At 43.9% G+C, this 19,396-nt stretch overlaps 1 protein-coding gene across 7 annotated transcripts in view; it reads right to left on the bottom strand.

The window, feature by feature from the left end:
- Positions 1–938: 938 nt before the first annotated feature.
- SMC4 (structural maintenance of chromosomes 4) overlaps positions 939–19,396 on the bottom strand; it is a 96,707-nt gene continuing 78,249 nt past the window's right edge. For all 7 annotated transcript variants that reach the window (XM_053313023.1, XM_053313026.1, XM_053313022.1 and 4 more), the window contains 4 exons: positions 12,851–13,030; positions 10,877–11,109; positions 9,744–9,927; positions 939–1,405 (listed from right to left, as the gene is read on the bottom strand). In XM_053313023.1, coding sequence (XP_053168998.1) covers positions 1,229–1,405; positions 9,744–9,927; positions 10,877–11,109; positions 12,851–13,030 — 774 coding nt within the window. In that variant the 3' untranslated portion in view covers positions 939–1,228. The remainder of the gene's footprint in view (positions 1,406–9,743; positions 9,928–10,876; positions 11,110–12,850; positions 13,031–19,396) is intronic.

The following is a 19,396-nucleotide window of genomic DNA, read 5'->3' as shown; positions in this document are numbered from 1 at the left end:
GTAGAACTAGTCTCATAGATTCTCTGAGCCATTTTTGGAAGGGCAGCATATAAATCAAATAAATATAGGAGCAGCAGCTAGGAATCAAAGTTTAGAAAAAGCATGCATGCTACTTCTAATGTATATAACTGCCACTGGCAGCCTTGCCCATCTTGGTTGGAGCTGGGTCAAGACATGCCTGGAAGGGAGTTCAGGCCTCCTTATTTGAGATGGAAGAGAGTACCTATCTTTATGAAATCAGATCAGGAAATGTCTTTTTGCATATGACAATTCCTACAGACCATGCATTATGAAACCATTTTAGATTAAACATCCCTGGGACATTTCAAGAGTAAAATGGTCATTCCTGTGACAATGTTCATAGGTTAGAGCCTACTTTACCAGAGATATTTTAGAACCATACAACTACAGTGCTCCAAGCTCCCCAGCAAGGGAGTGGCATCTTTAATTTAGATTCTAAATGGTTAAGCAAGGTTGACCAAGATGACATCATACATGTGGCAAGTATAGCCACCTGCATGCTTTTCTCCCCATTTACCAGGACAGATGCCTGTCTTCTGTACAATTCAAAAACAAGGGATAGGAGCCTGAGTGCTTTATGATCCTCTCCGCAAGATGCTGTTGCTAGGCTGCAGTCTGGACAATACTCAAGATACCTTTAAATTCCTCTGTGTAGGAGAAAAGAATGCTACAATTTCACCCATTTATTCTTTCCCCTGGCTGCTCTAGCAAAAGTCTACTGGACTGGTGGCTTTGAAAGAATACAAGCATTTTTGAAGTGACAATCTTGCCATTGCTAGGAAGTTACAGTTTACTCTGCATAGTGAGTTTATGTGAACAGTTCTGTCATCTATAGTTTTTGTGCATTACACTACAGACTTCTGTGCTGAAACGTACTACTCTACAGTATAATTATTTGAAAGAAAACACGCACCAGCTATTTAGGAGTTTACTTTAATACAAAACAAAACAATATAAAATGTGTTTAAAAATCCCCTACTACCCCTAGCCTCAAAAGAAACTGAACTTAAGAATCACAGAACTATTTATATCCAACTACATTTTAAACGGTAATTCAGAGGTGAAAGGTTTTCATATCTGTACAGAATAACCCCTCTTCAATAAGATGTTACATTAAAAAGACATTTTTAATAAACTACTGAAAGTTGCATCATGGGATATCTTCATTAGAAAAACCAGCTTGTTAAAATAGATGCAGTTTCCACATTCAGGAGCAGCCTAGAGAACCGAGTTCAGCAAGTCCTTTTGATGCAATCACTTTCGGATTTGTTGCAACACTTTTTGTTGTATTATAAGTCTTGTAAATGCCAATTAGTCTATCTGCAATTTCAAACATGTTGTTTCGCAGAGAGATTATGATGAACTGTGCGTTTTTTGTTTGTTCCTGGAATTAAAGTATTTTTGAATTAGTATTTATGATATTACATTTGATAGAATGGTGACTTGTAAATACCCAGTACAAGGATTTTCAACAGGTTTCCTGTTCTACCTTTCAATAAAAAGCCTTATCTGTGCATCTCATCCTTTCTCCAGTCCACCTTACAACACTGAACTCAGCAGTGAGACTAGGACCTCTCTTCAAGAAGGGCAGAGCTAAGACTCAGCCCCCCCGCCCCACCCATACTGCAGGGAGTGGGGAAATCTGTCCTTTGTCTAGCAAGTTGGAAGCTCCTCATGCCTGCACATAAAGGCAAAATAGGGCCTGGGAACTTTATATTTGGGGCACAGACTGCCCTCTTTTAAACAGGTTGCTTACCTGTAACTGATGATCTAGAAGAGATCTGTCGACATCCATAAGTATGGGTTCTGCGCCTGCACAGAGACCATGCGGTAGCCATGCCTCAGCTTGTCGAGGCGTCCAAGCCCCTGCCCCCACATTGGCTCCGTGCTATTTAAGGGTGGGCTGGGCACCATATTCCTCAGTTCTTTGGACAACTGCCGCGAAGGACGACCAACCAGGTATGAAGGTGAGTTCATGAATAATCCTAAGACAGGAAACAGCCTATACACCAATACGCACATAGAGTAGCCCTACTGCAGAGAAGTGGTTCGGGAGGGTCTTATGGATGTCAACGGATCTCTTCTAGATCATCAGTTACAGGTAAGCAACCTGTTTATCTGGATCGAGATCCATCGAGATCCATAAGTATGGGTGTCTAGCCAGCTCCTTTGAAGGAGGAGGGAGCAGTAGCAGCTACTGTAACACCCGTTTAAGGACACTTCTCCCGGAAATTAGCCTCTGCATCAGAGTGCACATCCAGCGCGTAGTGTTTGACAAAGGGTATCTCCGTGGACCACGTAGCTGCTTTGCAGATGTCCTTGAAAGATATTCCTGAGAGGTGTGCGGCCGAGGAAGCATAGGCACGGGTTGAATGGGCCTTGATAGCTTCTGGGGGAGTTTTGCCCTGCAACTTGTAGGTAAACTTGACAAGTTCAACAGGCCAGGAGGATAACCGCTGTCTGGAGATGTTTTCACCTTTCTTGGAGCCCTTGTAAGCCACGAAAAGGCGTGTCGACTTCCGAAAGTCTTTAGTTTGTGCAAGGTAGAACAGCAAGGCCCTGCGAACGTCTAGGGAGTGCATAGATTGCTCCAATGCGGACGAGGGATTCCTGAAGAACATGGGGAGGACTATATTCTGGTTCAGATGGAAGTCTGAAAGGACTTTTGGTAGGAAATTATGATCTAGATGCATCAGGACCTTCTCTGGAAAAAACCTAGTAAAGGGTGGAGCCATCCTCAGTGCTGTTAGTTCACTCACTCGCCACGCTGTCGTTATAGCAACCAAGAATGCAGTTTTCAAGGAGACTAGCTTCAGGGGTGCAGAGGCCATGGACTCGAAAGAAGCCTGAGTTAGTGACGAGAGAACCTGGGAAATGCTCCAAGGTTGGACTGGAGCCCGAATGGGTGGATACACATTGGACAGACCTCTCAAAAAGGCCTTACTTTGTGGATGCGAGAACATGGTCTTTCCTACCCAGCCAGGATGTTTTGACAAAAGTGCTGCTAGGTGGACTTTCAAGACGTTCGCTAGGTCTTGAGACTTTAAGGTGGTCAGATAAAGAAGAACGTCCTGTATTGAAGCACGCATGGGGAGGAAACCATGCATCCTCGCATAGGCCTTGAACCTGCACCATTTGCTGAAGTAGTTGCGTCTGGTGGAAAGTTTGCACCGATTGAGCAGAATACGGTCTAAGATCTGATTAGCTAGGCAGTGAGCCAGAGAGTCTGGACATCTGAGTGTAAGACTACTCTGTCATCCTGAGATAGGCGGTCCGGTACTTGAGGGAGAGGAAAGAAGTGACCCCGTGACAGTTTGAGTACTTGAGGAAACCATGGTTGGCGGGGCCACCAGGGTGTTATCAGAATCCCCCAAGTGGGTGAGGCTAACAGTTTGGCCACCAACTGTATGATTATTGGTTGAGGTGGAAACATATAAGGCACTTCCCGGGACCAATCCAGCTGGAAGGCATCCCCCAGGGACAGAGGGCTGTATCCCGCCCTTGAGCAGTAGCATAAGCATTTCAGGTTCAAAGCAGTTGCGAAAAGGTCTATGGTCGGCTGGATCCACCGCCTGAAGAGGGGTGCTATGCAGTCCATCCTGAGAGATCATTTGTGATGCCATTCCTACAGAAACACGTGACTGAGATCGTCCGCCAGGACATTGTCGAGGCCCTTGATATGTATCACCATTGGAGCAACTTGATGTCGGATACACCAATGCCACAGTTGAACACCTAGGGCACACAAGCTTCGAGATACAGTCCCCCCTTGGTGAATGAGATACGCCAGGGCTGTGGTATTGTCTAGTTGTACTTGCACAACTTGGTTCTGGACGAGAGGAAGAAAAGCCTGCAGTGCTTGGAAGTTGATATGAAGCTGGGACTGTGTCTGAGACCACTTCCCTTTAGTCCGGTGACCGTTGCAGTGAGCCGCCCAAGCCAAGGAAGGATGCGTCGGTCGTCAGCCATACCACAGGAGAAGCAGCCTTGAAGGGGACTCCACACAGAAGGTTTTTTGGAGTCGACCACCAGGTAAGCGACCTCAGGATTTGCGGAGGTAGTTCCAAGCGCTTCCCTTGGCTGTTCCTGTTGGGATGGAAGACGGACAGAAACCACAGCTGAAGTTTCCACATCTTCAGCCGAGTGTAAGGAACCACCGCTGTGCATGATGCCATCAGACCGAGAAGACGTTGTATGAGACATGCCGGTTGTCTGGAATGTCATTGGAAGAGATGGATATACAGTTGTACCTGTTCTCTGGTAAGTATGCTCTTTGTGTTAACTGCACCTATGTAGGTGGTCCTTTGAAGTGGTTCCAGTCGTGACTTTTTCCAATTCACTTGGATCCCGAGATCTTGGAGAAGTGATAAAACACACTGAACTTGCGAAAGCAACCCTTCTTTGCTTCTTGATGTCAGAAGCCAGTCGTCTAAATAAGAGTAGATAATAACACCCTGGGTCCTAAGATGAGTGATCACCGCCGCCATACATTTGATAAAGACCCGGAGGGTGGTGCATAGTCCAAACGGCAATACCGTGTACTGGTATACTAGATCTCCAGCACTGAAACGGAGATATTTTCTGTGGTGTTCCCTGATGCTGATATGAAAGTAGATGTCTTTCAGATCCAGAGTTGCAAGCCATTGTTTGCCCTGGAGCAGCGGAAGTATCTCTTGCAACACCATCATTCAAAATTTCTTCACTTTGATCAGCTTGTTTAAATGACGTTGATCCATGATGGGACGGATCCCTCCATCCTTCTTCGGAATTTGAAAATAGCGGAAGTAGAACCTTTCCCACCTGCGTGCCCACGGAACCCAAGTGATTGCACCCTTCAACAATTCCCTCACCACTTCCTGTAAGGTTTGAGGGTGAAGTGATCCTCATCCCCGAATAATGTGGAGCAGTCCTGAACCCTATAGCGTAAACCGACGATATTATTTTCAGGACCCACTGGTCTGATGTTATATGGTGCCACTTGCCAGGCTGATGTTGTTGCTTGGCATTGGTGGTAAGGCCCCTGCTGGCGGGGATGGGTAGTGGAGTGGAGAACGTGGGCGGTCCTGAATCTCAAAGGCGCTTCTGAGATTCAGGTTGCTTCGAATGTTGAAATTGAGAAGACTTGTTGTTGCCCTGATAGGGTCGTTTATTGTATGTCGGGTATTGTTTTCTGAAGTCTCGATGATCTTGCTGACAGAAGACCGTTGTCTCCCTGAATACGCGCAATACTTTGGGGTATAGGCCGAAGTGGAAGCCTGAGCCGTAAATGTTTTAGCTGTGAATTTTGACTTTTTGAGCTGCTCCATAGTGGAGTCTCTGGATTCACTGAAGAGCCCGGTACCATCAAATGCCAGGCCCTCGACTGTTTCTTTCATGTCCGTTTGTAGGCTGGTAGAACGCAGCCAAGCATGTCTACGGAGCGTGACTGCCGCGGTCAAGGAGCGTGACTCCGACTCCATGAGGTGTTTAGCAATGACCAGTTGTTGTCGCATCAGGTCTGCTGATCTCTCAAGAGGCTACTGGTATCTCTTCTTGAAATCCTCTGGGGATAAAGAGTCAAACTCATCCTGCAGGGTTTCCCAAATGCTTTGAGAATATTTGGCTGTACAGGGGGCATAATTCACCACCTTAATGGACAGACATGAAGTGGAATAAGTCTTCCTGCCCAGCAAATCCAGTTTACGGCCTTCCTTCTCAGGAGCTGTCGAATAGTGTTTTCCCGTTTTTAAGGAGGCCGCACAGTCCACTACAAGGGAATTAGGTGCAGGATGCTTTAACAAATAAGTGTTATCCTTTTCTTGTATACGGTACATGTTCTACAACCTCTTACTTGTCGGTGTCGAGGTGTGGAGTACGTCCCGTGCACATTTGGCTGCCCTAGTAATCACTGGAAGCATGTGTAAGGCTGCTAGTTGGGTAGCCTGCGTCTGCAACATAAAGTTATAGACTGGATCATCAATTGTAGCCAATTGTGACTGAATGTCCAGGCCAAGTGCTTCTGCCATGGCACGTATGGGTTTGTGATATGATTTCATCTCCTCATTAGGAGACACGTATGTTGTAGGTGGCACATCCACGGGTGGGTGGGTGTGTCCACAGAGGAATCTCCATCCTCTGGATTGGATTCAAAGTCAGAGGACCCATAATGTTCAGATTCCAATGCCACTGGTGAAGAGGGCACAACTGTTTGTGTTTCCGCGGTGACATTGCATGTTGAAGGTGGAGGACACATTTGTGTGCCTATGGACCATAGTTGTGGCAGGATAGTTTGAGTACATTGTCGATCCGTTTGTACCCGTGAGGTCTGAGATGCCCTTGTGACATAAGTCGGAACCCTCAAAGGACGTTGAGGTAGTGTTGAGACTGCTAACGTAGAGGTTAGAGGAGTATATGGCCTCCATGCCCTTGCTGGATCATCCGAATATGGGGCACCAGGAGAACAGGTCCCCATTCCGCTGGTTTCAGGTGCCGTGGTTGGTGTCTGATTTATGAAGCCACAAGTGTGTCAAATAGAGTCATGCATGTGGATAGCCAACAAGGTGTTGTCCAATGGGACAATCATAGCATTCGGCTCAACATTTGATGGAGAAAATCCTTTAAAGGTTGATGTTGAAGGTGTGCTCGATGTTGAATCCAGCATCGAAAGAAGGGTCTGTGCAGTCGTGGGATCTACAGCAGCCGTGGCGTTCGTTTGTGTTTCCTTGTCGTCGACATCAAAGGTCGGTAATGGGGTCTGCAACTGGGTGACACCCTCCTCGACATCGAAACCATGGGGGTATTGAGAGTTGATGTTGGTGGTACAGCACTTCGGATCCCTGGTTATGGTGGAGCTGAAGAGGCAATCAGTGTCCTGGCAGGAGACAGGGATCGTGCCCTTGATATCGAGGTGGACAGCACCGGAGGTGGATGTTCAATGTCAGCCGGCATCGAAGCGACCGGCGCCGTCTCCGATGTCGGGGAGCGGTGTGGAGCCAAGGGCGAATGTGGAGCCGACAGTGGAGACAGGGTGCGTGTCAGATCGATTGTCCTCTGGTGTTTCGATGGTGGTGAAGACGCAGGAGAGGAGGTCTCGACGTAGAGACAATATTTTTGTTTGTTGGCGTCGAGCGTGTGAGCTTCGTGGAAACAGAAGCGGATCTCGAAGCTGAAGACGGTGTCGTATATAAATGGCGGGTTGTCGATGTTGAAGCAGAGGGGTGCAGTGCCGGGCAGGCCGGCGTCGACACCAAGGTCGACTTAGTTGACTTCGAGTGATGGGGTGTCGATAACAAGGGAGGAGCCGATGCTGATTTTGCAGGCGATTTCGACCCCGAAGTCAGCAGACGAGGCTTGCCTGGTGTCGAGGGGCTCAAGACCTTGTCATAAATTGTGGCCCTCAAATGAAGCGCTCTGTTCTTGCGCATTTGTTTCCAAAATGATAAATATTCTGCAGGTTGAGATGTTGTGCTCCTCTCCCAAACATAGTAAGCACAAGTCATGCAGATCCTTCGAGGGAAGCTTGGCTTTACAGCCGTAGCACCATTTGAAGGTCTTTTTCTCCTCAGCCACAATGGGGCGTGCAAGCAAATAGTCAGGGCTGTTCTGGGTCAGAAAAAAACCAGTCAAGTTCGTCAGCCAAAATAGGGTCAATTTACCAAACACAGATCATCAGGCAGTCCAAGGTCATACACAGAAGTACTTAAAGTCCGTGTTTTTTTTAAAGAAATACAGACGAACTCACGGAGGAACTTTACCGACAGGAGGCAACAGACCGAAGTCTAAACACTATGGCGGTTGGAAAAGAACTGAGGAATATGGCGCCCAGCCCACCCTTAAATAGCACACAGCCAGTGTGCGGGCGGGGCTTGGACGCCTTGACAAGCTGAGGCATGGCTACCACGTGGTCTCTGCACAGGGGCAGAACCCATACTTATGGATCTCGATCCAGATCAGCCAGTTCCCCGCTATGAAGCTGCCAATTCAAAGTTCACAGGAGTTCTAGGTATTAAACATTTGGGGAACACTAAAGCACTGCCCAGACTTTTGATGAACCACCTTTACTTTTTTTCAGTTACTAAAATAGTAATATTTTTAATATTGAAATGTAATATTTGTATTGTTTTATTTAACATATTTGTATTGTTTTAAATATACAGGAAAACCTTGGTATTCATGGGGGTTCCGTTCCTGGCTAGTGCTGCGGATACCAAAACCGCAAATACTGAGTAAATAGGGCAATGGAATCGTTGGGGTCAGGTTCCCAAGTCTGAGGGGGAAACGGCTGATAAAAGCCAAAAATTGTGTTCCCATGTCTAAAAAAAGAAACTGGCCAAAAAACGCCCCCCAAATACAAAAGAAAGCACTGCAAAGTACCCTAACATGCTCCATGGGTCTCCAGTAGTCCCCAGTGCCCCCCAAGGGCTGAAAGTGGCAGATTCTTTTCTCAGTTTTTAAAAGAAATTGTCTGAAAAATGGGCCCCAAACAAAAGGCACAGCAAAGTTCTCTACTGTGCTCCATGGTTCCCCAGCAGTCCTTCAGTGGCCCCCACCACCTAAGGGCTGAAAATTGCATTTCCCCCCCTTTTTCAAAAACAGCCATAAAATGGCTTCCAAAACCAAATAGGCGAACAGAAAGGACCTTTGAGGTCCTTTCCGGCCCCCATCGACCGGCAGATATGCAGGTTTAACCCTGCCCCCTGCATATACTGAGGTCAGGTGTCAATTACCCAACCGCCAATATGCGAAACCGTGGGTACAGAACCTGCGATTAACAAGATTCTCCTGTACTGTAAACTGCCTTGGGATTATTTTAATGGAAGTTGGTATTTAAATCTGCCAACTAACAAATAAATAAAGCTGTAAGTTTTCTACAATGTTAGATTGTTTATTGAACGGGCGAACATGTCCTGAAATGTTTTTCAGAACTTCCACATTCAATCACTACACTAATTTTACATTTAATATTATTATTAAATGAGGACTAGGATTCTGATAATCATGTTTATGGTAAGTTGTATTTATTTCAATGGAACTTACAAGTGTATTTAGGACTGTAACATATTTCCCCTCCTCAGTCAAGCCCTCCTCCACAGCCATTGTCATCAGGCTGCAGCAGAGGTTGAGGCAAAGCAGCAAGACCCTGCCATCATTCTGAGGAAAACCAACCGCCCTCCGGACACCCATCCCCCCCAAAAATATTGTAAGTTTTTTGCAAGTCCCCTCAGGGCAAGTTTAATTTTAAACATGCTGTACACTACTCTGAGCCTATTAAAAAGAGCAGGATATAATATCAAACACACATTCAAAACAAGAATAAGTTTAAAAATCCAAAATTACCAAGAACTATACACAGTACAGTTTAAGTTTAGATAGAAGGACCTAATATGACACAACAACATATGCCTTAATATATATGTGCTAGGTTATAAGTGCAGATATGCCTGTACTTGAAGGACTGGCTAGAAGTAAAACCCTGCTGCACACAAGGATGGGACTACCACATGCTTTGGACTTCGATTGTGGCACATTGACCCAAAAGATTGGCTATGACTGTCCTAGCATTTTAAAAGCTGCACATCAAGAATCCTTCCATATGTGTTGAATGCTTTTCAAAATACTACTATTCATGGATGCGAGATGTAGATATGCTTAAAGATCTGTTCCAATTGTTTTATGCAAAGTGAGAACTAGTTTTAAGACTAATAAAATGATGTTTGGTTAACAGAAACTTCTGCAGTACTTACATATATGTAAAATGCTACGATGGATACATTTTTAAAATCAAGGGCTGCATCAATTTCATCCATGAAGTACAGGGGCGTTGGCTTATAATGATGAAGGGCAAAAACTAAAGCCAGTGAGCTAAGTGTCTTCTCCCCACCAGACAAATTAAATATCTTCTTCCAGCTTTTCTTTGGTGGTCGAACACTAAAAGGAGGAAAGAAGAATATATTCAAGTACTTATTTGTTTTTGGTTTCACTTTATCAGTATCACTAAGCTTCTGTGTTGTGCTTAGCATGTTATACATATTCTTGCAGTAATCTGTACAACAGTGTCATGTGATGGGACAGAATTCCTGCCCCCCCAGTGCAAATTGGGACTGAGGCTTAGAAATGTATGCCCATGAGCAAAATTTCAAAAGTCTGGGGTCAACGTTTACAGTGTCAGAAGTAAAATTGTGAGCCCAGGACCTCTTGCTTCATACTCCTAGCCACTAACCCTACATACAATTGAATGTCATGCCTTATGTGAGCCTGACCATTGGTCCATTCAAGCATATGACAATCAAGTCCACCTGGCAGCAGGTTTCAGACAAAGGGCCTCCCCAGCCATCCTACCTGAGATTCTTTTAAGTGGAAATATTGGGAATTTAACCTGTATGCAGGTTTAACATGTTCTAGGTCACCAAAAGATAGGCGTTGATGGTGTAAGAATACAAAAATCAACTTATCCCAAGTTTTAAGTATTTAACATCTCACTTCAGAAGAGTCTACTGTAAAATATTTCAAAGAAGCACCTACACTTACTCAATTCAATGAACCAGAGCATTTGCTATTAACATTTTATAACAAGATAGGAACCAAAAGGAAGATTTAGTGGAAGACGCCCAGAATGCCACTGTAGCAATATTAGTACAAACTATTCTGAACACTGTCAGCCAAGCATTCCCACCGAGTGAAGTGTCATTCCTAAACATCTATTTCAACACACTAGAGCATCTCTCTCTTTGATCTTCTGCCACAAATAGTAACAGACAGTATGGCTAATTCTGCTGTAAATATTTAATAAGCACAAGTATGCACACGTTCAAGTCGTAAAAGCAGCATCATGTTTTTAAAATGGCTTCATTTAACTCAAGGTATAAGTAATACCAACCTGAACATGATTCCTTCAGAGAAAGGATCCAGACTGTCTACAAGCTCTAGCTCTGCATCACCTCCTAATGTAAGCATTTGATAGTTTTCCTTTAGTTTGTTTGTTATTACATTAAATCCTCCCATAAATTCATTAAGCCTTTGTTTTCTAAGATCTTCATAAGCTTGCCTAAAGTTATCCCTCTCATTGGTAATTTCATCCAGCTCTGCAACACGTTTCAAGTACAGTTCTTCCTAGAAAGAAAATAAATCAATGCAGTGAAACTAAATATTTATTAAATTCACTTACTGGAGGATTAATTATTTGTTCTTTCCAGCAGCTATCATTATCAATTTCTTTAAACACATGTGCAGTTTGTTGGCCAACAGTTGCATACCCACTGACTGACATCCAGACTAAATTACTCATGAGTAGTTCTACTGAAATTAATATAAGTTAGTCATGATGGGACTTTCAGTGCACCATATGTTGTGAAAGAGTGAAGCAACCATCACCTTCTTGGAAACACTGCAAATGTGAATTTAGATGTGTAAGGCTCCTAAATGTATTACTGTATTTGTGCGCTCACACACACACACAATTAATAGGGCTGAGCAAAGCTTTAGGGGCCTATTTGGCTTTGGCCTGAAGCATCATCTGGTTGGGGCCAAAGCAAAACAAACCAGACTAAACTACTCAGCCTCTCCCACCCCCATCCCTGAAGGATACTTATAGGAGCAGGCAGGAGATAGGCCACTTTCCTGTATCATTGCTCCCAAAACAAACCAGACTAAACTACTCAGCCTCTCCCACCCCCATCTCTGAAGGATACTTATAGGAGCAGGCAGGAGATAGGCCACTTTCCTGTATCATTGCTCCCAGTGATGAGGGAGTAGGCAGCATCTCCCACAGCTTATCTTTTATTTACATTCTTCTCGAATCCTGGGAATGGTGTGGGTGCTCCCGGGAATTTTAGTCTTTCTGAGGCTGCAGGCCTGTCTCCTGCCTGGTCCTGTAACTACTTTTAAGAATAAAGATTGCGGAAACTTCAGTAGGTCAGACTGTTCGGCGTGAAGCAAAGCAGGACCCCTGCCCTCAACCCCACCATGACACTGAACTGGATCAGAGACTCCTCTGAAGCAGAACAGTCCCTGAATATAATATGATGCACTTTTTACAGACCACCCATCTCTCTTTGCCTTCCCTAACTCTATTAGTTCTGGGCAATCTTCACTTAGCACACCCTTAGAAGACTAGGAGGCACTATTACCAATACTACAGACAAAGGTAAAGAGAGATGAAAATGTTCAGATTTCCACTGGAATGGCATCTTTCTTTCTGCAGGAGTAATTTGATGAACAGCACCTGACACCACCAAGGATAGCTTTATCTTTTAGCTTCAGTTTCCGTGGATCACCATCACAGGGCTAGGACAAACTTTAAGACTCCTACACGAGTTAAACACAATTCTTTGTGATACTCCACCAAGAAGCCATTAGTATACAACTCACTTGATGGCTCGTGTGGAGATGCATTATATCAGAGAATCTTATACTCTGTGTGCGTGGACCACATGAGAATTGCTTGGGGTTTCAGTGGACCATTCATAAACTGCTTTTATTCTAAACATCAAAGTATATTACTCATATCAAGACTTGCATTTTGGGCAGTATACAAATGTGTTAAATATATCAAGTTAAAAAATTGAGTGCCAGGTGAATTACAGATATTCTCTACTGTTCTGCAAACCACCTAGATGGAGCTCACAGACCACAATTTGAGAACTAATGCTTTACATGATTTATCCAGTTGTTTATAATATGAGTTCCATAGGGACTGCTGCCACAGAACAGCTGCGTCTCTGAGGGGGTGTTTCCCAATGACAAACAAAATTCAGAAGTTATGGGAACAGATGCACAGTATTCTCAGACCAATCTCATCTATAGTTGGTTGCCAGTGTGCTATGACAACAGTGGTAAATAATTTAACACTTACCTTTTTATTATATTCAGCAATGGCGCCCAAGTTTGGCTTCATTTCATGACACTGAGTTTCTAAAAGAGCGATTTGTTTGGCTATGCCTGGCTCATTAATCGCCTCAAGTTCTTCCTGACTGAGCACTGGAAGCTCTTCTGCCTGTTTTTCTTCTATTGAATGCAGAGATATTTTTGAAATCTAAAAATAATTTGTAAGCAGTTCAGGATCAAGTTATGTTCACATAGCTATAATTTTGCAGACCTCATGGGCATCCAAGTAAAAAGTTCTATCTAAAGGCTGAAAACTGAGAATACATTATAATATGGAATTTGATTATTCTGAGTGAGCACTGTAATAATGCAAGATAGGAGACCCCAAAATGAAGGATAAACAAACCTAAGGAGAATGTGACATTTCCTTTCCCCAATTCTTTTTTGTTCTTTAGAATGTTTTGCCAATTCAGTTCTGCCAAGGCTAGGGTGTGCATGCTTCTAGGAAATCAGCTAAAGCTGCTGCTGTTTTGTTGTTGTTGTTTTAAATAACATCAAACATTTTAGAGATTCAAACACTATTTGACAAAGCAGCTCAGTGGAGGGAAAGTGTTTTGCTTATGCCATTATGTTTCAATGTAAGTAAAATACCTTGGACTGTAGAATGGCGAGATGAGAATTATCTATGTAGAGTATAAATAAATAAGGTTGCTGCTCAGTAATGTCAAACTTTTGATTACCAGAATGTAATTCGAGCAGCTTGTGGAGTTCAGAGCTGGAGCTATCGAAAGAGGTACCACACCATCACTTCCTTCTATGCTTATTTCCCCCTTCTGCCGCAGCAGTCTTGATTTGACCAAAGGGGACGAAGGGTTAATCAAATGACTAGCGTTCTTCAGTGTAAGATCTGGGGGCCAATGACAGCCTCCATCAACCCCAAGAGCAGCTTCCTGACTAATTTTTTATTGGGCCTGTGTGAAGCTTTGGCCTAAGATGAATACTCTGCATAGTTCCCCTGGCATCTCGCAGAGATGATCATTCCCATCATGGAGTGCTGTGTCCAGCAACTGTGGGGCTCCGTGAAGGGCAATGGAGCCCTCTTGGGCCTCTACTCGCTCTTGGAAGGCATGCAGAGTAATGGGAATTATATCTCTTCCCAGTGATTTCCCCACATAGCTCTTAAGAGAGTCTCTCTTAAAGGGCTCTCCTAGCACTGAGGAAAGCACAGTTCTGTGCATGTACACCTCATATGTACATCTCTAGGCGCTGTACAAAATTTAAAATATTTAAAAGATACAAATTAAAATACATGACAATAAAAGTAAAATAAAATAGATATTAAAACAAGTTTTTAAAATTATTAAATTTAATTCTAATTAAAAGCCTGCAAAAACAGGAGAGTCTTGAGGTTCTTTCTGAAAACAAACAGAGAAGGAGATGCTCTTATTTCAGTAGAGAGCATATCCGAAAGCCAGCCATGGGTCACCACCAAACGAGCTGTTGGCAACTGTAACTGGACCTCTCCAGAAGATTGTAACAGGCGGCAGGGTTTACGACAAAGAAGGCGCTATCTTAAATAGCCTAGACCCAAGTCGTTAAGGGTTTTATAGATAAGAACCAGAACTTTGTATTTCACCTGGAAACATATTGACACCCAGTGCAGTTCTTCTGCCGCACTCTTTACCAAATATAGTTTCCAGACTACGCATAAAAGGCAGCCCCACGTAGAGCTCATTACAGTAGTTAAGCCTGGAGATTACCAGCATATGTACCACTGTTTTCAGGTCATTTGCCTCTAGAAATGGACGTAGCTGACATATCAGCCGAAACTGATAAAAAGCATTCCTGGCCACTGCCTCAACCTAAGAAACCAGAGAGAGTTTTGCGTCCATGAGCACTCCCAAGTTACGTACCTGATCTTTCAGGGGGAATGTAACTCCATCCAGAAGAAACAGATCTAAACCATCTGTCAGGTCCTGTCCCCCCACAGTCAGTACCTCTGTCTTATTTGGATTCAACTTCAGTTTGTTATCCCTTATCCAGCCCATTACTGCCTGCAGGCAGGCATTTAAGGAAGTTTTGCCATTTCCTGATGAGGGTGGCATAGAGAAGTAGATCTGGGTGTCATCAGCATATTGATAACACCCAGCACCAAACCACCTGATGATCTCTCCCAGCAGTTTCATGTAGATGTTAAAGAGCATTGGAGACAGTATGAAGCCATGTGGAACTCCAGTTCTTGCTTAGCGGAACAACAGTCTACAAGCAACACCATCTGGAATCTGCCAGATAGGTAGGAGCAGAACCACTGTAAAACAGTGCCACCCAATCCCACCTCCCTCAGGTGGTCCAAAAGGATACCATGGTCAATGGTATCGAAAGCCGCAGAGAGAACCAAAAGGATCAGCAGAGTCACACTCCCTCTGTCGATAGCCAGTTGGAGATCATCCATCAGGCTGACCAAGGTAGTCTCAACCCCACAGCCAGTTTGAAATGGGTCTAAATCTGCATCATCCAAAACTGCCTGGAGCTGAGAGGCCACCACCCGTTCAATCACCTTGCCCAACCATGGAAGATTAGAAACAGGTCTGTAATTAGCTGAGGGATCCAATGTAGCTTTCTTCAAAAGTGGTGTAATAATAGCCTCCTTAAGACAGGGAGACGTCCTGCCCTCCCTCAGAAAAGCATTTATAACATTTACTAGACCCTCCCTAATAATGTGATTTTCAGATGAGATAAGCCAAGTTGGGCAAGGGTCAAGAGAAAAGGTTGTGGGATGTACAGTCCAAGGCATTTTGTCCACTTCCTCAGGATGCGATAGCAGTCATGTTGTCCAGTAGGACTTGGACCATTTTGCCACTCAGAATTGGTAGGAAGAACTTGAGAGCCAAGTGTTATAGGAGTTTATATGGAGGAGCGAGTGTTTGCAGTTCCAGAGGTCCTGCGCATGAAGCCCTGCACAATGTGTACCCCCACCCCTTTAGGGAGGCATCTGTGGTCACAGTCATTGTGGGGAAAGGAGGTTGAAATGGTATACCTGTTCTTAGATTCCCTGGATGAGTCCACTAGAATAGGGAGTCCCAAATAGTTTGTGGTAACAGAAGTTGCAGCTGCTGACTTTCTGCATTCGGCTTGAATTTTGAAACAAACCACAACTGACAGCATCACACATATGTAGCCTAGTGTAACAAACAGTAGAGTACAAGACACCATCAAGCCCAAGGAACAGATGGATTGTGCCTCCTGGGTGGGACTGGACCTCAAGGATTGGATCATACATACAATGGAGAGCCGTCTCTCCTCTGGGAGAAAGGCTCGCTTTGCATTTGTGTCCAAGATGGCACCCATGTAAGGGGAGGAGGAAGGATTTTTTTTTCAATTTACGTGCACCCCCAGATCCTCTAGAACAGTGACCTTGGATGTGATTGATGAACAGTGCTTCGTCTGGAGAGGTGATCAGTCAGTTGTCCAGAAATGCAAAGATCGTGATGTTTTCTGTCCTGTGGTGGGCAATAATGGCATTCAGGCATTTTGTGCAGATGTTTGGGGCTGTGGAGAGTAGGAATGGGAGGACCATATACTGGTAAACATGGTCCCCTATGGTGAACCACAGATTTGTGTTTCAGCCAAATCCCTACGTGAAAGTAGGCATCTTTTAAATCAAGAGTGACAAGCCACTCTTCCTCTGCTAGGAGAGGGAGGAGCTGTTGCAGAGTGAGCGTCTGAAATCTTTTTGTGAGAATGAAATTGTTGAGAAATCAAGATCAAGTATAGGTAGGAGACCCCTGTCTCTTTTTGGTACTTTGAAGTAATTGGAATAGAACCCTGCCAATTGATTTTCCTTCAAAACTGGTTCTATTGCCCCTTTGGAAAACAGTTATTGGACTTCTGTAAATAGTGTAGGAGTGGGGGGGGGGGGCGTGTTTTATGCCAAGGAAAAGTGTGTGTATGTGAAATTCTACAGCATAGCCAGTGGAAATAATATCTAACACCTAGGCATTAGAAGTAATAAAATGTCAGGTGGTGAGGAAAGGGATGAGATTGATGGAACTAGTTGTTCCATTAGGCAAGGAGACTGGGGAGCCAAAGACTCTGCTTGGTTTGATCCTTGGTTGAGGATGTTGCCTTTGCGGGAAGGAATGCCTTTGGGTGCTCTGGGAAGATTTCCTGAAGTCTCTGCAGTCAGTACGGCCATATTGTTATTGTAGTTTGCCGAACCTCCTAAACTTCTGAGGCTGGTATTGCTGAGTGGAAGAGGTGGTGAAAGTTTTAGCAGTAACTGATTTTTTCATTTACTCCATAGTCTCTTCCATTTGAGAACTAAAACAGTCAGTCTCCATCCAAGAGAAGGTCTTCAATTTTGTCTCTCATGTGCTATTACAAGGAGGAAGAGTGGAGACATGCATATTGCCTTAAGGATATGGCACTAGCCAATGTGCAAGACTCCTTTTCCATAAGATGTATTTCAGTGGTAAAGTTCTGGTGTGTAATGTTTGCAGACGTAGCTACCGTATCTTTGAACTTGTTTTCGATAGAGTCAGGGGTGTCTTTGAGGTAATCGATGAACATCCCACCCACCCATGGAATAGTGGAATTTGGCCATACGGGTCATATAATTGACTAACTTCATAGCCAGAGCTGAGGAAGAACAGACTTTTCAGCTGACAGAGTTCAACTTTCTGTCCTCTTTGTCGACTGGAGTAGAATGTTTCAAGCCTGATTTACTGCTCATCGCACAGTCTATAACTAGGGAGTTTGGTGGAGAATGCTTAAAGAGAAATTTGTAGTCATCTTTCTGGATATAATTCTCTATAGACACCTGGGAAGTAGACGAGGAGGAAGATGGAGCTCATGTTGTGAAGGATACCGGATCACCATTAAGATCATACTGTATGAAGTTTACAGCAATCAATTCAATTTATTGCGGCCGTAGGCCATACAGAAAACATACAAAATAAGAAAGATTAAAAACAAAATATACCAACAATAGTATGGTACATAATAATAAACAGTAGCTCCTAAAATTTGGATCTTAAGCAGGATCTTAATCTAATAGCAACATAGAAGAATTTTGCCACCACCTTAGTAATCTTGTTATCTCGATCCTCAAGACAGAAATTCAAATAAAAGGGGTCAGCTCTTCCTGGGAGATGCTCTAATAGGGGGAATATGAGCTCTTTCCTGGTATCAGAGTACAGGGAACAGTGAAGCAGCACATGCAAAACTGTTTCAGGGAGGCCTGCACCACAGGGGCATAGGCCATAATCTGACGATCCCTTCTTAAATCTTTTTTCCAGAAGGGCTGAAGGCAACACATTCATGTGAGCCCTAGTAAAAGCTATCCTAAACTTTGGAAAGTGTAGGAAAGCTAAATATTTAGCACCGCTATTCCCCAAGGGGGGCATGATACCAAAAAACAGGGGGGAACAGATCCTATTTCCCCTAGAAACTAGATTCTGGCGCTCAATGTCATGAAGGCGTTGTATGAGTGTAACCTTCGCCTTCTCATTTCCCATGAGTAGGATTTCAGAGGGAGATAGACCCATTTGCATTATTTTGTTGTTAACACATGACAGCCGAAAACTGGGAAAGGAGTCTCTCCATAGAAACAGAAAATCGGAGGGCTCCTGAATATCCAAGCAAAGTTTGATCCATCTGGTAAAAGTAAGTTCCCATGCTTTGGAGAGAATAGTAAAAAGTCCAGATTCCAAACACAATGCAGAGTAGGAAACACACCTGGGTACCCCAAAGATAGCCCTAAGAAATAGTGACTGAACCGTTTCCATCTCTGGTGTTACTCCCTGGATCCAAAGTGGGACACCATAGAGTAATTGGGCTACAATCTTTGCTCGAAAAACTTGGAGGGCCATAGGCATATACTGGCCTCCTTTAGAATAGTAAAATCGCAAAAAAGCGTTAAGGGTTTTACGGGCAATAGAGATAGAACACAATCTTTGGGATTTCCAGTTAAGATTATGTTGGAAATGTATACCAAGATATTTAAATTTGTAAACCTGCTCGATATTTTCCTTATTTATCGCCCACTTGTAAAGTTTCCTAGCTTTAGTAAAAACCAGGACCTTAGATTTCTCATAGTTAATAGATAAATTGTTGTCACTGCAGTATTGGGCAAAGGCTGTCAGCAATCTAAGAAGACCGAGTCGAGTCTGGGACAATAGCACCGCATCATTCACGTACAGCAACACTGGCACACGAATGTCAGCCAATTTTGGGGCGTATGAATCCATCTTTTCTAAGCACTGCGCTAAATCATTGATAAAAAGATTAAACAAGGTAGGGGCCAGAACACAACCCTGCCTGACCCCGCGAGTGACAGGAATTGGATCAGTTAATGCCCCATTAGAAGCATATCTGACTCGGATAGAGGAATCGACATGGAGCTGCATAATCAAAAACAACAGTCTTTTGTCCATCGAGGACTTCCCAAGCTTAGACCATAATAATTCCCTAGAAATAAGGTCAAAAGCAGCTTTTAAATCCATGAAAGCTGCAAAAAGTCTACCCTTGGGAGCACTAGAATATTTGCATGCAAGATGGTTCAAAATCATGTAGT

The sequence above is a fragment of the Hemicordylus capensis genome, chromosome 3, assembly GCF_027244095.1.
Source record: "Hemicordylus capensis ecotype Gifberg chromosome 3, rHemCap1.1.pri, whole genome shotgun sequence".
Taxonomy (NCBI): domain Eukaryota; kingdom Metazoa; phylum Chordata; class Lepidosauria; order Squamata; family Cordylidae; genus Hemicordylus; species Hemicordylus capensis.
Note: the sequence above shows the minus strand (reverse complement) of the source record. Positions and strands in the feature narration are given on the sequence as shown.